Source organism: Anarrhichthys ocellatus, unplaced genomic scaffold (assembly GCF_004355925.1).
Source record: "Anarrhichthys ocellatus isolate YVR2014 unplaced genomic scaffold, GSC_Weel_1.0 scaffold31, whole genome shotgun sequence".
NCBI classification, from domain to species: Eukaryota; Metazoa; Chordata; class Actinopteri; order Perciformes; family Anarhichadidae; genus Anarrhichthys; species Anarrhichthys ocellatus.
The window spans coordinates 3,819,395-3,838,536 of NW_022280061.1; the positions used below are offsets into that span (position 1 = coordinate 3,819,395).

The following is a 19,142-nucleotide window of genomic DNA, read 5'->3' on the forward strand; positions in this document are numbered from 1 at the left end:
ATATTTTACCATTTTTTTTTTTTTACTATCTCCACAACCCCCCCCCCCCCCCCCCCCCCCAGATATTCCCGTAAGCTTGTGGTTGGGGATCTGTACAGACTACCTGAGGTGGTGGCAGTGCGGGAACAGGGCGGCTCGAGGCTTGTGTGTCTACTGCCCAGCAGCCAAATCCGTCAGAGTCCACTGGGGTCGTCTCAGTCCCAGGAGGGCTCCTCCTCTGCTAGCGGCAGCCCTGTGGTGTTTGAGGAGCTGGAGTACCACGAACCGGTCTGCAGAGACCACTACACACAGCGCGACTTCAGGTTATACACAGAACATTAGGCTAAATTCTTATCCTGTCTCTCACTGAATCATCATTCTCACAAACGCTGATCTCTGAACTGTACAAATGAAGCAGAATGTCTCATAACTGTCTGACTAATTTCTTTTTCTTTTTCCTTCTTAGTGAGGCTGACTTTGACCCCGACTCTTATCAAATACCTTTTGTTGTGATGTCGCTGAGCACCGTAGCATCTGAGGTGCACAGCCTTTTGCAGTCGCATGAGGGAACTCTTCCATTACTCAGGTTACAACCAGCTCTTTAATTAATGTATTCATTTATTGGGGTTGTTTAGTTTTTTTTTTTTTTTTTAAAGCAACACACACACATTTATAAGGTTTGTAATGTAGTGTGTTCTCCATGTAGTTTTCCAGACTGCTATGCAGCAAAGTTCAGCCGTCTGCAGCTGGGTAATGAGACGCTGGAGGGCGGCGTTCCTCTGGAGCACCTCATTACCTGTGTTCCCAGCATCACCATCGTCACCGCTCAGAATGGCTTCAAAGTCATCAAGTGGATCCACAACAAACCACCAGCACCAAACTCCGGTAGGTTGTTTGAGGTTCCTACAATGCCATACCTAGTGCTGTTTGTACCAGCCAGATATACAGACTTTTTTTTTTTTTTTTTTTTTTTTGTGTCATTTAGAACCATGGATTCAGCGCTGCAAGAGTCCGGTTGGCAACCCACAGCTCATCCAATTCAGCCGTGAGATTATCGACATGCTGAAGAGTCAGCCTTCTTGCATCATGCCCATGAGCAAGTTCATACCCTCGTACCACCATCACTTTGCCAAGCAGTGCCGTGTCTCTGACTATGGCTACTCCAAGCTGCTGGAGCTACTGGAGGCGGTGCCACATGTCCTGCAGGTATTTAGGTTAATGAGGAGCTTTGTACTTTTCTTTGTTGTTATTCTACATATTGTGTGTTTTTATTTCCAGATATTGGGAATGGGTACCAAGCGTTTACTGACTCTGACTCATCGCGCTCAAGTGAAGCGCTTCACCCAAGACCTTCTCAAGCTACTTAAATTTCAAGCCAGCAAACAAGTGTCGATCAAGGACTTCATGCAGGCGTACCATTGGTCAGTCGGCATAGTTTGGAGCTGAAGATGTCTTTACAATGCGTTTTGTCATTCAGATAAATGCTAGCACTTCACCTGAGGGTCTGCCTGGGAATCCGACTCATTAACAGATGGATCATCTGCGTTAATGTTTGTGATGTGATCCCGTGCATCAGGTGCTTCTCTAGAGACTGGAGGATAATCGACTACGGCACATGTGACCTGATGGACCTGCTGACTGAGATCCCAGACACCACCATCACTGTTACACATCAAGACATGGATACAGTGATCTCTGTTCCCAAGAGAGGTCTGTTCAAACCGCTTTAAGTTATTAAAAAGTCGTGTGAAGTGACGATCCCAAATACTGTTCAGTGATGGGAGCGCTAACGATGTTATGTACCTCATTCCAAGCAAGCATTTGTTAAATATACATATTTTTGTATTCAATGTTGGGTGACTATACTTTTAAAATGAACTAATTTCATTACAACGCTACGGCCATTAAAAAGTAACTAGTTACTCTAGAGAGGAATTACCCGAGAAGTTGAGCATCAATAGTTCTGAGCAGACGATTTCAGTTCCCTCTCGTGTGTCTGCAGAGCGTACGGTGGAGGAGATGGAGCGCACCAAGCAGTTTGGGAAGGAGGTGGTGGACCTGCTTCGTCACCAGCCTCACTGCCGAATGGCCTTCAGCAAGTTCATCCCCACCTACCACCATCACTTCGGCCGTCAGTGCAAACTCAGCTACTACGGCTTCACCAAGCTCATGGAGCTCTTCGAGGCAATCCCCAACATAGTGATGGTGAGTTAGAAACACCGTTTGTACAGTTTAATGCCGTGTGCTCCTCGGTGCACCAACCCTGAACAATGAGGAAGTGTATTTCTGGTGTAATGATGGTCCATCGATGTTGTGCAGCCAAGAGAAATGATTGGCATTGAATAGAGTATGAATGCCTCTTTGTTGTCTCTGCCTGAACACTGATTGAACAGCTGTCCCTACCTCTTGTCAGGTGTTGGAGTGTGGTGAAGAGAAAGTGCTGACTCTGACGGAAGTGGAGCGTATCAAGGCTCTGGCGGCTCAGCTGGTCAAGCTGCTTCGGGCTCAGAAGAACTCCAGCCTTCCCGTCAGCCAGCTGCTCACCGAGTACAGCAAGACCTTCGGTTACGGCCTCCGCCTGCAGGACTACGACGCCAGCTCCCTTCCGGCTCTGCTCACCAAACTCTGCCACGTTGTCAAGGTAAAGAAGCTTCTAATGGATTTAAAATATAAATATTTAGTGTTTTTTCAGTGACCTAGTGCAGCTTACAGAGACTTTACGATGATAGAGTCCTCACTTGGTAAGACCAGTGTCTTTATGAATAATAAACGACCCGCCGCATTCTTTCAACTTCAAGGTAGCGGATGGCTCGGGGGGTCGGGAAGTGCAGCTGATCAACAGGAAGTCTTTGCGCTCGCTGACCTCCCAGCTGCTGGCTCTGCTCATGTCCCAAGAGGAGGAGCGAGTCACCAGGGGCCTCGGAGTGGAGGAGCTGAGTCAGCGTTACCTGACCGTCCACGGAGCCCCGCTCAACCCGTGTGAATATGGGTTCCTCTCTCTCAGCGAGTTACTCAAGAGCCTGCCCTACCTCGTGGAGGTGAGTGTCGACATGTTCCTGTACTACAGTCACATCTTCTCTCAACGTGTCTCCATTGTTACTGCGCGGTTGACCTGTACTCCCACACTGACGCTGTGATGTTTCTTCTCTCAGTTGTACGATGAAGAAAATGACGACAACAAAGCCGGCAGCACTGGCAGCAGCTACGGTGAGGAGTGGGTGAGGCTGACCAGACTTTACCAGTTCGCCCGTAACGTGCGCGGCCTGCTCCACACCTACCATTACAACCAGATCTTCCTGACGGAGTTCCAGGGGGCTTACAACAAATTCACAGGCTGCAGCCTTGAGTCACGTTCCTACGGATACACCGGCACCGACGAGCTGCTCGGCGCCATTCCACAGGTGGGATTACATTTCATTCAACTTTTACTCAAGTACGTCTGGAGCAATTTGTCCGTGTCGACTGCCCAGAGACGAGTGAGATCTGTGTTGTTTAACTCTCACACTTGATCCAGAGCTCATTATTAACATAGTTTTAGCGTAACGCTGCATCGTCTGCATATGTTTTGTGTGGTATCATTATCAGGTGGTCTGGATCAAAGGGCACGGTCACAAGAGGATTATCGTTTTGAAGAACGATATGAAAGGTGAGACGGCACGCTTCATTTATTAAAGTCTATGGCGTTTACAAAGGCTGTTGATGATGGCCGTGTGCTGAGGTGATCATATGACACGGGACAGAACTGTAGGTGCTCCATGGGAACACTTGAAAGTGATGTTTTGAGGAGGCACCTACAAAAATGTATGGAAGCTGTATGACAGGGAGGTGTTTGTGTGTTTTTTGTTTAGCAAGGGCGAGCCCTTCAGTCCCTTGCAGCCCCCAGCCGGGAGACAACATGGAGAGCCCACGAGACAGTCCCGTGAGCAACGCAACCTCTGGAACCCAGAGTCCAGGTAACACGGGTCACACAGGTGCTCAAGATCCATTTAGTTTCTGTTATTAAGACTACAGAAAATACTGTTCCGCTTCTGATCAGATGAAATGTCGACGAAACCGTATCGAGCTCTTTCTACCTGTCAGGTGGCGACGTTGCAGCAGAATCGGAGCTGCTTTGTCTGACGTCACCGGTAGATCTACTGTGTGGTCCGGTACCGTCCTGCCTACCGTCACCTCAGCTCCACCCAGACCCTGTTCTCCTCCAGGAGATGGACCTGATTCACTTTGAGGAAAGAACTCCAACAGGTCAGTTTGTGATGCATTTGTTTCCATTTTAAGCCTTTAAGACGGTCAGCCCGTGTCTGACTTGTGCGCTTTGAGGCTTGGCTGCTGAACTCTGAAATGTTTGTGATTTCAGTGAGCGGTGACCCTGATGTGGCAGCTGTTACTGACGGCACATCTGATCCGCCGGGCCTCACAGACGACTCCGCGGTCTCCAGACCTCGCTCACCGCCGCCCAACCCGACGTGCACCGTGTCCGTGGACAGTCCCAGCAGAAGAGCCACACGCAGCAGAATTAAGCTAGCCGCCAACTTCTCATTCACAGCCGGCCTCTGATCCTCCTCACGCACGCGCACACACACACAGCAATACTAGCTCACACGTAGTGTAACTCTAAATACGAGAGTTGACCAGCTTCCAGTGAACACACAGAAGTGACCACAGAGGAGCGTCGGTGACGTCCTTCGACAGGCTGCTGCTTTCTTCTTAATCGCTCATCGGCCATCTTTGTTCCCTTTTTTTTTGTTTGCTTCTTTCACAATCCGTGAGTTCTTCCGATGATGTTCACCAAGCTGTGATTTACTACTTGCAGGTTTTCTGCAATTCTTTATTTTGCCAAATGCATCGACTGTAGCCCGTTTGATTTCACCTCGAGGGGAGTGGAATTATATTGCCATGATGTGCGTCTTCACTTCAGAGCCGCGTTGTGTCCAAGAAGACTCGCTGGCGTACACTGAGTGAAGAGTCTAAACACGAGTTGGTTGCCACTGTACACAGAGCATTAGTGCTGGGGATGACTTTCTATGTTAAATCCAAGAGATGTAGTTTCCCTCGTTCTCCGATCATTCAATTGACGAATACCAGAAGGTTGATGGAGATATTTTGTACCACGTTGAGGACCCTCCCTGTGTACTACTTCCTTGCTGTATCCCTTGGAGATGTTGCATTTCATTTATGACATTAATTTCTAAATTCCTGTAAAATTTTGGGAGATTTTGCTTCGTAGGTAACGACAGACCTGTCGTCCAAAGCGGACGCTAAGTACCTGCCTCAGTCTTCTTAAGAGGTAGCTCTTCTTGGATGCATGTCATCATCTCCTGTCTGTTAAGTAACCACGACAGTATTCTCAGTTCCTGTTCTGTTCTGCAGAGTATTTAGTTGTCTGTGGAGGAGATCGGCCTAAATGTGTGGTGTATTTGGGGGCAATTCAATGTAACTGGTGTTTGCTGTTCAGGCTGTGGCTTTTGTTAACGGAAGCTAACCGTTTGCGAACAGTTGATGCATCGGTGGCACGGTTTTGATTGATATTGTGACGAGCACTGCGCTCAGGAATTCTTTTATTCTTGTTGTACTTTGACTTCATTTACTGCAAAGATTTCGGCTCGTCTCTCCGGGGCCACTAAAGAAGGCCCGAACGCCGGAACACTCCGGCCAGATGTGCGCTCCGGCAGCAGGAACTCGGATCGGCTTCAGCCAGCAGCCACCGTGTTTGTGTTCTTTTTAGCTGTGTTGTGCGTGTGTGGTGTGCGTGTGTGTGGTTTACACTAGAGTAGGTGGTGTGAAATATGCATGGTGTGCATAAATGAGTCTATGCATGGTGTAAGCCCAGGAGGAGCAGACGGGAACGGAAGATGTTAAGACATTCTTTAAGATCAGTCTTTTATTTCCACCATGTTTTAGGGGTTTTTGGAGTTGGCCTCACCTTTGCAGTAGCCACATAAACGCTCAAGGTTTTTAGAGTTAACCTTGTTGCGGGTCGGCTCTGTGTCTGTGGTGATGTCCGTGCCTGAGTTGGAAGAGGGGAGCAGTGAGCACTCCCGAGTTTTTTGATTTTTAAATGACGAGGTGATTGGTTGTGTGATTTTTAGGGGACAGGTGGGTCGGGAGGCGGTGGTCTGTTTGTGGAGCACCATGGAGGCTCTCGGCAGCCTCCTGAACAGACTGACGTGTACAGAGAAGGCCCTCTGCGGCTCTCTGGAACCTGCCGGGCTTTTACAATGGCTTGTATTTGCCACGGTGCCAAATGAATCGCCATCGTGTCTTCCCCCGTCGCCCACATCTTACATAGAGGAGTTTTTACTTGCTGATGTGTGTCGTTGTCTCACGTTTCCTCCGTCTCAAGTGTTTACAAGACTGCTGGCTACTGAATTGCAACCAAATAATGTCTGCTGCCATGGAGTTGGCACGACCGAGGCGCCGCTGAAGTCTGCGGGTTGTTGTTTGTGTTCAGAGAGAAAAAGGCTCACGAATGGGTAAGAGCCCATTTAATCAGTTCGTGTCCCGGTACAGTGTTTACCTCTTCAGCAGCGTTAATAAGTTCCCTTCCAGACTTCATTTTGACTTGGTATGAAAAGCCTTTTAAAGCTGAGAGATTCCACCTGACAACTTGCCAAAATAACTGAAATGCCAATCAACATGTTTTTAATTGGGGCTGTTGGGGTTCAGGTCTCTCCTGCAGTGTTTTACTGTCTTTGATTAAGGGATGAATAGTTAAGGATTTAGACTTGATAATGATAGAAAGGGGCTGTAAATAATTTGACTTTGGCAGTACGGATGTGTTACTTTTTGTGAAATTGAGCAAAAACCCCCCCCCCCCCCCCGAGCACTGCAGTGGCAACTAACTCGTGAATATATTTAACTTCTCTGTTTAGCTCTCTCTCTCTGGTTAGATAAAGCTATTGCACCTATCAAAATATGCACTTTTGCATAGTTTTGTTTCATGAAATCCAAATGTGAAGATGAGGTATTGGACTGTGGGGCTGAAATGTGTTTTTGTGTCTTTACCTCCGTTTAACTGGATCTGATCCCGCTTCAACCGTTTTCACGTTTCACAACAAGAAAACATTTCCTTTGTTCAGTCGTGTCCTTTAAACTCCTCCCGCCTCGTTTACTTTGTGTTTACGTCTCACTGTGTCCTCTCTACACCACCCCCCCCCCCCCGTCACAGTTTTACTGCCTCGCCACACTAAATGTCACTGTAATGTTGAAGGGACCAAAAAATATATATTTCTGTTAATAAATTTCACAAGCATCAATTCTGCCTCGTGTGTGTGTGTGTGTGTGTGTGTGTGTGTGTGTGTGTGTGTGTGTGTGTGTGTGTTCATGTGTGTGTGTGTGTGTGTGTGTGTGTGTGTGTGTGTGTGTGTGTGTGTAATCTGATTACTCAATAAAATGACCCAGCGTGTTCCTGAAAGATGCTCTTTTATTAAACATGTATGTACAGGTAGTTTCAGCTTATATTCTGCATATTTGTTCAATATTCAACATAAGGACCTTCATAAATTCACTACTACAGAACGCTAAGTTATCAGAAGGAAGGTAAAGTGACACAGCAACACTTTGCATGAGACGAGTCACTGAAGTCCTAAATACACTCAAACATACAGTTTATTGGAGGCGTTTACAAGAGTTGCATTCATTTCCTGGTGTTTATCATAAAAACGCAAGACTAAATTCAGAGGATGCAAGTTGTCAGAAATGTCCATAATAACGACGTCATACTACGACGGTCAATGGTTCCCGGTTGCTGATGGCTGAGATGACGTTAGTGATGTGACGCTGGGGAATGAGCAGCTTAGTGGACCATTGAGGGGAATAAATAAACTCGTTACCATGTTGACTACATAAGTGTTGCATGTACAAGGTTAACAAAGATGAACGAGTGGAAACTGCAGAAATGGGTCATGAGGTGGCGTGTCGGTAACAGGAAGCATTCTTCAGTAGAGTGAAATGCAAACACATGGCCTCGCATCTAATATGACAACTGTGTAGCAGCGTTGAGTCAAACATATTGCTCTGCTCCAGAAGAAGAAGCATCCACATGGCTGCCATCGCTCTCTAGCATCTATATACCAATCATTTCATTGTTAATTGTTTGTCTGAGTGATGGAACATTAGTTGTAGTCTCCTGAAGGTGAAAGAAGTTCTCTGGTTGATGTTAAAGGGATGAAATGGAAGAATAAATACCCGTTATCAAACATGACTTGACAATATATATATTTTCCTGTCAGACAGAGAACCTCAGCATTTACACTTCACTTTGTGGACATTGTGCTTGTAGTTCTGTAAATGCTTCTCTTAATATTGATCACATGATCATGCACCTTATTTTAAAGGAATATTACACGATGACCCAATCTGATTCTAATTTAAGACACGTATTTATTGAATGTTAATTTACAGTTCCCTTTACTTCATGTACACTGTGGACAAAGTGTCTTCACTTACAGAAGCGCCACATTGTAAAGTTTCCCTCGAGCACTGACTCGGGATCAGCTCCCAAACTCTTGCGGCTGAAACTGTATCCGCGGTTCAATTACGCACCTGATTCCTGAGCAGTTTCGAGGGGAAAACGCGGTTAACCGAGGTTCACTGAGCCACAGGAAGCGATGTATGGCATGTGATGTGATGCGAGTGTGTGTGGTTTCTGACGCGAGGACGACGAGGTCACAGAGAACTGTGTCAGTTAGCCTACATGACGGCACACTGGGTGGCTCCACAGCAATCCTTAATGATGGCCACTCCGGACTTGGTGATGGATGGCTTGTTGGGAGGTGGCTCTGGGATTTGTCTCTTAGGCTTTGGAGGATCTTGACATGTAAGAAAGAGGAAAATAAGAGATGATCACACCCTGGAAGTGAAACAACACTCGTGCCCCTCTTTCTTTTTCAAACGCGGTGACTCACTTTGTGAGGATTTGAGCTTCTTCTCCAGAGGCATCAGCTTCAGTCTGAGGTACTCGGCCATCTCCTTGTCCTCCTCTTGCTCCCTGAGTTTAAGAAGAGTCAGATAGTCAGCAGTTTGAAAACAATGCAGTCAGTACAGTAATAGCTTTATGCTTTAATGGGCCTTTTTCACAGAGGACTTTAGACACATGATTTGATTTGACAACATATCACAATGTTGCACACTTTTCCACGGTGACTCAGTGCATCGTAAGGACTAACTCGAGGAGGTGGAGGAGGATGTAAAATGACAATGAGAGCCATGGTCATCAGTCAGCCTCCCACACACACACACAGCAGGCAGTGCTGTGATGATGAAGTGACCGGGTCCCCCGCCTTCAGTCACGCTCACATTTACCCTAATGAGTCTCCTTCCTGCTGTTTCTCAATCATCCTATGTCTCTCAAATGGAGAAACAAACGGTGGATGCAGTTCAACCCAATGCTGTCTGAGTAAACAGTCAGTCAGCTCCCGGATATTGACTGTGCCCGTATGTGGGAGCGCTCTACCTCAATCGCTCCACCTCTGCATCGTCGACCAGGAAGTCCCTCGTCTGCACCAGTTTATGAATCTTCAGGATCAGTTCTTCTTCCCGCTGCCTGTGCTTCTTGTTCTTTTCTTTCTCTGAGGGAAACAAAGACGGAACATGACAGTCACATAAATAGATGCAACGACGAGAGGACTGAACTGAAAACGTAATATTCTACATCCTCGCATGAAATATAAAGCAGGGTTCGTACATTTTGCTACTTGCAGCTGACCTTAGAGCAAAGCCAGCTGGCTCCTAAACACTGAGTCACATGACAAACAGACCCATAGTTCTCCTCTCATGTATCATTTATAACAAATACTAAACTACGCAAATGATAGAGAGCTCTGTTTTTGTTGTTGTATTCAGTCAGAGATCTACAAATGCAAAATCCGCTTTGCTTTGTCTCACTTTCCTAACCTTCACACTCCAACGCACAGAAAAAAGACATAAACAGACCAAAGTGCGCACACAAACACACACCACACACACACACACACACACACACACACAGACAGCTGCAGAGATAGGTGTTCTGACACTGCTGGTATCGAGGCTGGCTGGTAAAAAGGGTTTGAAAAATGACTGCAAACATCAGCCATTTCTCCCGCCTGGACACGAAGTGGAGCAGTGCAGCTATATGTGGTGTGTGTCCGCCCCCCCACCCCCCCCCCCCCCCCCCCCCCCGAACAATCTGACGGGAGCACGGCAACATTGTATGAATCCCAATGTCAGAGGAGCCGTAGAGAGAGGCCGCGGGGTCTGTTAGTCACGTGACTCTCATTGTGCTGGAGTGAAGCAATGGGCTGCCAGACCCCCAGCAACAGCATACATGAGGCCCCAGTGGCTCATGGGAATGTCAGCGAGGGGCACTTTTTATGTGACAGTGTGCAGTTTTGTGCTAATCCCAAATGCATAGGGGGCGGACACAATAATAGGAACGCTTCACAACATAATGCAATCAAAGCTGCAGCCACCATTGAGGACAATGAGGTCAAAAAAAAAATTCTTGGGAATTTGGTGGTTTTACCACAATACAAACAAACAAATGGTTAATATTGTATTAACACATTCCTGTAATTTATATAATATATATTTAGATTTGACTACTTGAGGTAAGAGAGGTAAAAACTAAATCAAACAAACTCCACAGGGTCCCTTTCAGATCGATTTATCTGTTTACTGTTTTTACTGTTTTTACCGAGTCATTTCTCTACGAATGCTGTTTAGCTACATACTTCACATTATCCCGTAATAAACACAGCTGCCACTGTTCAGGAAAAGTTACATGATCACTTTAAACGGGGATGGTCCTGACAGCTCTCTTTCTTGTTACTGGAGCAGGGGGGTCTGAGGGGGTCTGAGGGGGTTGCACTGGAAGGATTCATGGTCTCAGTATTTTTAAAATCCTGACTGCAGCCATGAATCAAATCAACACAAATCAGGACTCCAGAAATGACCCCAGAGGTAAACCTTTCTGACAACATTCATTCAAACATAAGCTCCACAACATTATCAGGCGTTTCTGTTATTCTGTCCTCACTCTCTACATTGCAGGGTAATATTGCAAGTGGTTAAAAAAAAAGAAGCAGCCTTGTGATTGACAGGTCACTTGTTCCCTTCCCAGAACAGCTAATGGACATACATGTGTCTTGTTGCTGTATGTGTCCTTGAACACGACAGCAGCCCCTCCTGCTCACACACACGATGACGAGGATGAGGACGAGGAGGAGCGTTGTCCTCTTGTTGCCTGCTTCTCTGCATGCAGAGCTTGGGCTGTGTGTTGCTATGTGTGGTGCTTTTAACGTCAGTGAACCATGTTCAGCACATTTGAGACGCCGACAGACAACACTGGACCTGAGTGTGGAGTTAAACCAATATTTGATTCTGTACTCAAAAGAGCATCCAGGGAGTAAAAATGTCTGTTTACTGAAATTCATTTTGGACGCCTTGCCTGCAAAGTCTCCATCAGCTCATACTGCCTTCACCATGCGGACGCATGTGTGCTTGTGTGTGTGTGTGTGTGTCTGATTATCTCTCCTTTATAACTCCACCTCGTGCCTGAGACATATGATTCATCTTACAGAGTTTAGCGTGACGACTCCTCCTATAAATCATGAAGCCGTCTGAGGCTATGGGGCTCGGGCGAGCTGCAAACAGAAGCACTTTCTGCTGAAAACTCTATTTTTGGTTGAGTCCAAACAGGGAGCGTGGACAGTTATGCACACAGAGGATCAATTCTGAGAGCTTTATTTCCTGAAATGCTTACAGCTGGTTTTCTTCAGAAGATTAAAGGTGTGTGTGTGTGTGTGTGTGTGTGTGTGTGTGTGTGTGTGTACTGTACCTGGCACTGTGACAATCTGTCTCAGCTCCTGCTTTAAACTCATGATGTCTTTGCAGAGCTGAATGTCATCCATCCTAGAAACAGAAAGAAAGCAGTGAATCGACTGGCCTCCATCAGATCACAGGACACAGATATGATTTCATCTGATTGGAATGATGTTAGGCAGAGTTGTACTGGATGGTGAACTCTGGAAGAAAAGCAGACTGGAACATCTGTGGGAGGGATCGAGGCTCCAATTTGATGCATTTTTGATCAAATGAAAAGTTCTTCTCGTTCCAAAACACAGAAATTCATTTTTAAACTTGAATATTTTGCTTACATAACACAGATGAAAAGAAACATCCAGACAAGGGATGGCTAAAAAATATATATTTTATTTGTAATCAAGACATTCACTCGAACCAACTGTTCGATGGTCTGATGGACAATTAACACATCAGTAGCTCTGGTCCTTACCTTAAATTGAGTTAAATGTTGTAAAATGTAATTTTCTCATCACATATTTTGTTTCAAATAATTCTGCTCATTTCAGAAAAAGAAAATGTGCAAAACATCTTATTTTGAAACTAGTAGCCATAAGACTTACATAGAAGCGGGGGACTGAAAGGGTTCCTATGAAACCAAAGATATTCAATTATACATATTAAAATCCTACCATTTGCAAACCTGAAAGGGAATTCTTGGCATGTTTGCTTAATAAATCACTGAAACGATTAATCAACCATTCTGCCTGAATGAGTGATTTGACGACTAATCCCTGGTGGCGTGCTGTACAATCTGCTCTTGTCCTTGTCATTAAGACATCACTGCCTCGGGTCCCGACGTGCCTCTCATCAGTAGAGGGCGTGCAGACGGAAAACATGCAGCACGAATCAATCCGCGCTGCTCTCTGAGCCCCCTGCAGCCCTGACGTCTCACCCTCGGGGCCTACGCATTTTCCCCTCTTCCCTCCTAAATCCTGACCTCTCTCTCTCTCTCTCTCTCTCTCTCTCTCTCTCTCTGCAGAGCAGTGACAGCTTCCACAGATTTAATTCTGTCTGTGATAGATCAGACTATGACTCATCCACAGCCTCCTCCTCCCTCTGCATTTTTCCCCGTTGCTCCTTTTTACACCTCCCTCCTCTTTCTCCCCCCCCCCCCGACCCCTCCCTTTTGCTTCTTTCTCCTCCTTTCTCTCTGTTTTTCTCCCTCTTTCTGCCTTGTGTTTCACTCTCTCAATGCTCTCTGTGGATTCCAGCAGCTTCTGCACTCTGACACTCCATCTGCTACTGTGTGTGTGTGTGTGTGTGTGTGTGTGTGTGTGTGTGTGTGTGACGGCTCGACTTGAGTCACACGGAGCTTGACAACAACAGAGACGAAAGCAATACGCAGCGTGGCGGCCTAATGAAGCCTTTAAAGTGAGCGTGTGAATCAACATAATCAACTGAGTGCGCTTTGTAAGATGTGTATCAGCTTCATCCGACACGTCGTCCATCGGTTACCGATGTGACGCGTGTAATGACCCACAAAGTGCATGTTCTCTCCGACGTGTCACAGTGCGGAGACGATCTGATACACTTCAAGACATGAAAATAAACATTTGGAATTTACACTGTCGATTCAGTTTGTTATGAAGATGCAATATTCACTTCCTAATAATGTCATGCAGTTCTCTCCTTGTTCACATTAGATCAAAAGCAACAAGATATGGTGACAAAACAGCGTCAATGAGATAAGCTGCTATTCACTTGTCTTACACTGAAGTAAACTGAATATTTTAGTATTTTGAACTGTATTTAATGTAGTTTTACAATATCTAAGTACCGTATCGATGGTCCTATAAGTCCTATTTGCTCACTCGCTGTATGTGAAGCGTTTTACTGCTGGATATTCAGTTATTCATGCGCACAGTTGGCATGAACGAACATCGGAAATACATGGAGAAACTATTATCGTGAAAGGGTTCAGTCTAGTCTGTATTGAGCATTACAATGACACCCCGGATTGTAGCTTTAAAAATGTGCTGCGAAACTCAGTACTCGCAGACACAACATTCCCATTATAGATGCAGCGAGGGTTTAGACAGAGAGGAAATACACACAGCATGTCTTCCCAAACACTGATCCATAATCCTTGAGGCTGATGTTGATGAGGAGCCAAATGAGTTCATCATGGTGACTCATCAGCTGCTGTTGGCATGTCCAGCCCTCTGCACAATCAATAGACAAATAGGCTGCCTCTCTCAGTATCGAACAGTATCTTAACACAACTTATACCGCAAAGAAAGAACTCTTGAGTGTGTTCGCAGTGTGTTATGAGAGTGTCAACACAGAAACCCTCATTATCCACTCAAGGACAGCAGCAGGAGTTGTTATGACACTGTGTCGACTCAGTCTTTGTCACTCTCGATTACGTTTGGTGTTACAAAAACACAGACAGTTCGGCAACTCACATGAAGCGCAGCTCTGACTCTCTGCGTACCAGGACCTCTCGCAGGCGCTGGATACGAGCCATCTCCACCTCGATCTCCTCTGGAGCCATGGTGCTCTCTGCCATGGACACATCTGAATGACCTGGGAGAGACGGGAGGGAAGGCAGGGGTGAGTTAATGTGAATAAGAAGGAATAAGAGAGACAGGAGGGGAACAGGAGTCTGTAAAGACAGGAGGAATAAACATCTAGCATCGTTGTCAGGACAGCTCTGCTTTAGACTTTTCTGTTACGCACTTCTCTTCACTTCGGACAGTGCTTCAGAGTTTGAAGCATATCTTCTGGTTTAAAGATAAACTCCCGGCACATGACCAAATGACTGCGGTGGCACATCGCTTGTATCTAATTCAAGGTGTTAATTATAACATCATTTTCCTTTGATTTCATGTTACAAATTCATCCATGAGTTCCATTTTTTTTTGTCACTTTCAAAACTTTCTCACAGTGTCAGCATGTTGCCAAACACATTTCTCACCTCGTCTCCCTGTGACGCGTCATCTCACGTCAGCCAAGAACATGGTGTTTGGAGAGAAGCAGCATGTGTAATTAAGAGAGCCTCAGGCACGAAGCTTCAGCCACTGATCGTGGTGTGAAAATGTGTGTGACATGAAGAAAAGTAGCATTTAAGTAGAGCTGCCCCCAATCAGTCCCTTTGGTCTTCGTCAGCGAAGATCTACTTAATCGATTAGTCATTTTCTATGCTTCTGCCTGAATGACTTCAAAGAAACGTATGAGCACATCTCTAACACAAGATTATAATATTATAAAGTGGCGCTTTTGCATGATTATTTGTAGAGAAACTCTGTTGATTAAATCAACTAATCGATTCGTCCACAAAATCTTATGAGTTAGTCGACTAAGAAGACAGCCCGTTCTTATGTAATACTGGCTTTTTGAGATTATTTTCCAAAGCAGAAGGTTGTTGAGGAAGAGAAAGACATACCTTCATACACTGACATGGATCAATGAGCAGCTGTGGCTTCTTGCTGATTGGCTCATTCCTCCCTGACCCCACACTCTCCTTATCTGCCAATTAACAAACACTACACTGACCAGACACTCATTGCACTGATCAATGCACTATCCACTGCAAGTGCTGCAACAGACCGACCTCATCGGCACCAAACAACATGCAAGCAACCATGAATCTTGATTTGAAGAAACAAATCTATGAATGCAGAACTGAGGGAGTCGATGGTGGCGAGTTGTCCTGGTTTCCTCCTCTTTAGCATGTTTTTGTTGCAAGTCATTAAGCTTTCTTCCTCCGAATATTCCCGTCTGTATCCTCATTGCAAATCATTAACGGAGCACTCCACCGATGTTATACGTGAAAATGAGTTGACTTGTCATGAAGACTCAGCCTATGAAATAGTTATATATAATTCTGCGGCTCTGGAAGGAGCTTTGTCAAGCTTGAGAAAATAACTAAAAATCTCAGTTTTATTTTCACACTTTAAACTTTAAACAGAAATCCTGTGTTACAAACTGGGGACGTGGAGTTTGAAAGACATGCTGGCGTAAACCAGGCAGGGAGGGTCTAAGGGTGTCATTAAAGACAAGCTGCATTATGGGAAGTGTAGGTTGCAGGAATATTCGGGTGTGACCCATACTAGAGGCTTCGTCAGGATATCTCAGCCTCACCCGCTTCATTTCGAGCTATTTTTCAGTCTCTCACAAGCTGCCCATTATGGAAATATAACGTTCTCCAAAAACACATTATTGATTGATGGCAGTTATTTTTTGGTCTAAAATATGTCAGAACGTAGTGAAAAATGCCCAAGGTGTCCAAAGTGATGCCTTTAAATGTCTTGTTTCATCCAATCAACTGTCCACAAGCTAAAGGTATTCAGTTTATAAACACACATTTGAGAGGATGCAACCAGAGATTGTTTTTGCTTATATTATTATTAATATCCATATGGACACACACTTGTGTGTGTGTCTTGTAAGATTAGAGGACTGATCAGCTCCTCCTGCAGCAACATAAACTGCAGTCTGTATTTGTGGTACTTTTCATGGATGCCTGCTGAGGACAGAGCTGACTCACCACAGCAGACAGAAGTCTGCACAGGAGGGCTCGGATTGTTTGCGCTTCGCTGATGTTGAATCATCACCCGACGTGTCTGCTGACAAAAGACGCTGACGCCCAAAAATCAAACTTTATACCGTTGAACTGCGGCACAATGCAAAACGCAGCAGGAGCTAAAGTGTTTCTTTCTTTATTTCCCTTTTCTCTTTGTGTCTTGTTTTTCCTTTCACACTCCGGCCACGTGCTCACCATCAATAAGACCAAGCTGCATTCAGCCCTGACTGCTGGCAAGTGCCAGCTCAATAATGTCTTAACAGCTCCACCTCATCTGAGCAAGCCGCACACACTACTCAGCATTGAAGACATTACAAGGAACCAACTACTTCCTAATTAAAAGCAGCTTGTCCACCGAGCACAAGTCATCAGCTGCAAATATGAATCAGTCTCCTCACACACGCAGTTAATTAATCAGCTTGAATAGCCCTGTTTCATTAAAACAATGTGGATCATCAATGTACATGAGGATTATGAGCTAATGAGGAATAAACAGCCTGCAGAGCAAAGGATCGGTGCGGTGCAGCGGCCACATGGGGCTCGACAACAGGGAGATGTCAGAATCTGCAGTCACAATACACACACTGCTGCTGCTGGGGGGCTGCCTCCGGACCCCACACCGCCTCCAAACAATAGAAACACAGGCAGTGATTAAGAGGGGAGATAAACCTGGGGGGCTGTGTGTGTGTGTGTGTTTGTTTGTGGTAGACACACACTCACACACAGACAGTGAGAGAGAGAGAGAGAGAGAGAGAGAGAGACAGAGAGAGACAGAGAGAGACAGAGAGAGACAGAGAGAGAGAGAGAGCAATAGCTGATTTTGTGTTTAAAAATATCTACTCCATTTTTCTTCTTCTTCTCTGACTTAATCTGGAGTTTCTTCCCACCCTGCTCTCCTGTGATGAGTTACCGTCAGAGGAACCAACCAGGACACATCTCAAGTGCGTCATTCATTGCCTGTCATCACACGGGACAAACCTCGAAAACAACGGCTCTGCCACTAGTAACATTGATTTTTGTTGAAACTGTGCTTCTTCAGCTTTACAGTCACTTTTGAGGCAGCAGTTTGTGTAGATTAGAGCTGACTAAACAAGTCAATCCACAAAATACTAATTGCTAATAATTGTCATGCATCAAGCAAAACATGCTGCGATTCCAGCTTCTTCAAAGTGACAATTTGCTGCTTTTCTTTTATAACACTCCAATTGAATATCTTCAGGTTTTGGGGTGTGGGTTTAAAAAACAAACTTTTAATGTAAAAACATGACATCGGGACCTGACACATTGCAACAGTGAAATAATTTCATTTATATATCTATCAAATGAAATAGATGCATGATGAAATAATAGAAATATCCAATTCAGTAGCTCTCCTGCTTCCAATGTTAATTAGCTGGAATTATGTTAGCGAGGCATTTGCTCAGCTTTATAGTCATCGAGGCTGCTGTAGTCTGTTGTATTGTTCTGAGCCCCAGAACAATAAAAAAAAATAGCTGAAAGTTATTTTATGAAATTTCATTGAGCCACAAACTCAAATATTCTTCTAAATGTGAAATCCAGAGTAGAGGCTATAAGCTATACTGATCAGAGGACCAGTATGGACTGCTTCATCTTCCATCAGCCCATATGCTCAATCAAATGAGCACAAGTTCCTACTGCGCAGGGCTTTGCTGTCTCTGTGGTTTACTCCTCCTTGGCCCACATTCATTCACAAACAGCGTGAACCCCTCAGTGTGCATGTCGGGGAATGAACAGGCCACTCAGCACTAACAGCGGCAGCGCTATTGATAGCCTCCATCCCAAACCTTTGTGAGTCATGTAGGGCTGTTAACCATTTCACCGCCAACTGCCGAGTGAAACATATGCTGAAAAAACCGGAGACGTTAACGTTCCTGACCACCGGACGGCAAAACAACATCGTATTCTAATACATGACGCTCACCTTTGTCCGTTGTCCATGCCGTTTCCGACACGGCGCCGTAGCTTTTTAGCGCGCGCTCGGTGTCCGAAAAAGATTTCTTCAGTTCCATGTCGGTGGAGTGCCCGCGCGGTGAAACCGGAATACAACGACTCCTTCAGTTAGATCTACTCGGTTCTGCTGTGCGCGTCCTTCCAGATAACTCAGTTTCACCCGGTGACAAGGCTCCAGCGACCCGAGACGTTGAGCATCTTTATTCACGCTTTCAAGTCCCTCGACGTGTGGATGGAGAAAAGGATCCAGGGAGCATGCGCAGTGCGGGCAGAGATGGGAGAAGACTTGGGAGACACCCACTAGCACCGAGATGATGTTAAAAATAAAACAACAGGCACACAGTTGCTCTGGAGTTTTTTATCATCAGTCTGCCCAAGAATCTGTTTCTGCCTGGTTATATTTTATTTGTTATTAATAAAAACGTTTGTTTTTTTTAAAGCTATATGGGGCAACAGCTCTTTTGTCTCCTAAGTGTACTTCTGCTGTTTTTTTGACAGGCTGAAATAACTGCGAAAGGATAAGTGACAGCTGTTTCCTCATAAGGGGGTCTGGTTGCATATGGCAACATTTGATTCAACATGGAGTCTGTTTGAGCCGTCTGTTACAAATTTAGAAACTTTATTCCTTTTTTAAGTCTTAGAAGCAGGAAGAGATAAAACAGAGCGTGGAGACACAGAGAGCTTGCATGCAGCAGCAGCAGCAGCAGGCCTTTCTAAGTACGTGTTGTTCTCAATATATTCCCACATGAGATGCAGACAGAGCTGCAAACTATAAGTCATACAGACAAATGAGTAATATCTGTGTCTGAACACAACCCTAAACACA

General features: G+C 45.3%; 2 protein-coding genes across 3 annotated transcripts in view; one reads left to right on the forward strand and one right to left on the reverse strand.

Moving 5' to 3' along the window:
- The window catches only part of marf1 (meiosis regulator and mRNA stability factor 1), a 14,884-nt gene extending 7,652 nt beyond the window's left edge, over positions 1 to 7,232 (forward strand). For both annotated transcript variants that reach the window (XM_031864574.1, XM_031864575.1), the window contains exons 14-27: positions 63 to 302; positions 446 to 565; positions 686 to 864; positions 965 to 1,185; positions 1,258 to 1,400; positions 1,556 to 1,689; positions 1,982 to 2,184; positions 2,393 to 2,620; positions 2,778 to 3,017; positions 3,132 to 3,380; positions 3,565 to 3,625; positions 3,828 to 3,932; positions 4,060 to 4,221; positions 4,334 to 7,232. In XM_031864574.1, coding sequence (XP_031720434.1) covers positions 63 to 302; positions 446 to 565; positions 686 to 864; positions 965 to 1,185; positions 1,258 to 1,400; positions 1,556 to 1,689; positions 1,982 to 2,184; positions 2,393 to 2,620; positions 2,778 to 3,017; positions 3,132 to 3,380; positions 3,565 to 3,625; positions 3,828 to 3,932; positions 4,060 to 4,221; positions 4,334 to 4,533 — 2,485 coding nt within the window. In that variant the 3' untranslated portion in view covers positions 4,534 to 7,232. The remainder of the gene's footprint in view (positions 1 to 62; positions 303 to 445; positions 566 to 685; positions 865 to 964; positions 1,186 to 1,257; positions 1,401 to 1,555; positions 1,690 to 1,981; positions 2,185 to 2,392; positions 2,621 to 2,777; positions 3,018 to 3,131; positions 3,381 to 3,564; positions 3,626 to 3,827; positions 3,933 to 4,059; positions 4,222 to 4,333) is intronic.
- Positions 7,233 to 7,381: 149 nt separating this feature from the next.
- On the reverse strand, positions 7,382 to 18,593 carry bmerb1 (bMERB domain containing 1). The gene is made up of 6 exons (XM_031864576.1): positions 18,288 to 18,593; positions 14,226 to 14,346; positions 11,795 to 11,868; positions 9,431 to 9,545; positions 8,883 to 8,965; positions 7,382 to 8,786 (listed from the first exon to the last, which is right to left on the reverse strand). The coding sequence occupies exons 1-6, from the start codon at positions 18,373 to 18,375 to the stop codon at positions 8,668 to 8,670; spliced, it is 600 nt and encodes a 199-aa protein (XP_031720436.1). The 5' UTR covers positions 18,376 to 18,593; the 3' UTR covers positions 7,382 to 8,667.
- Positions 18,594 to 19,142: the final 549 nt, after the last annotated feature.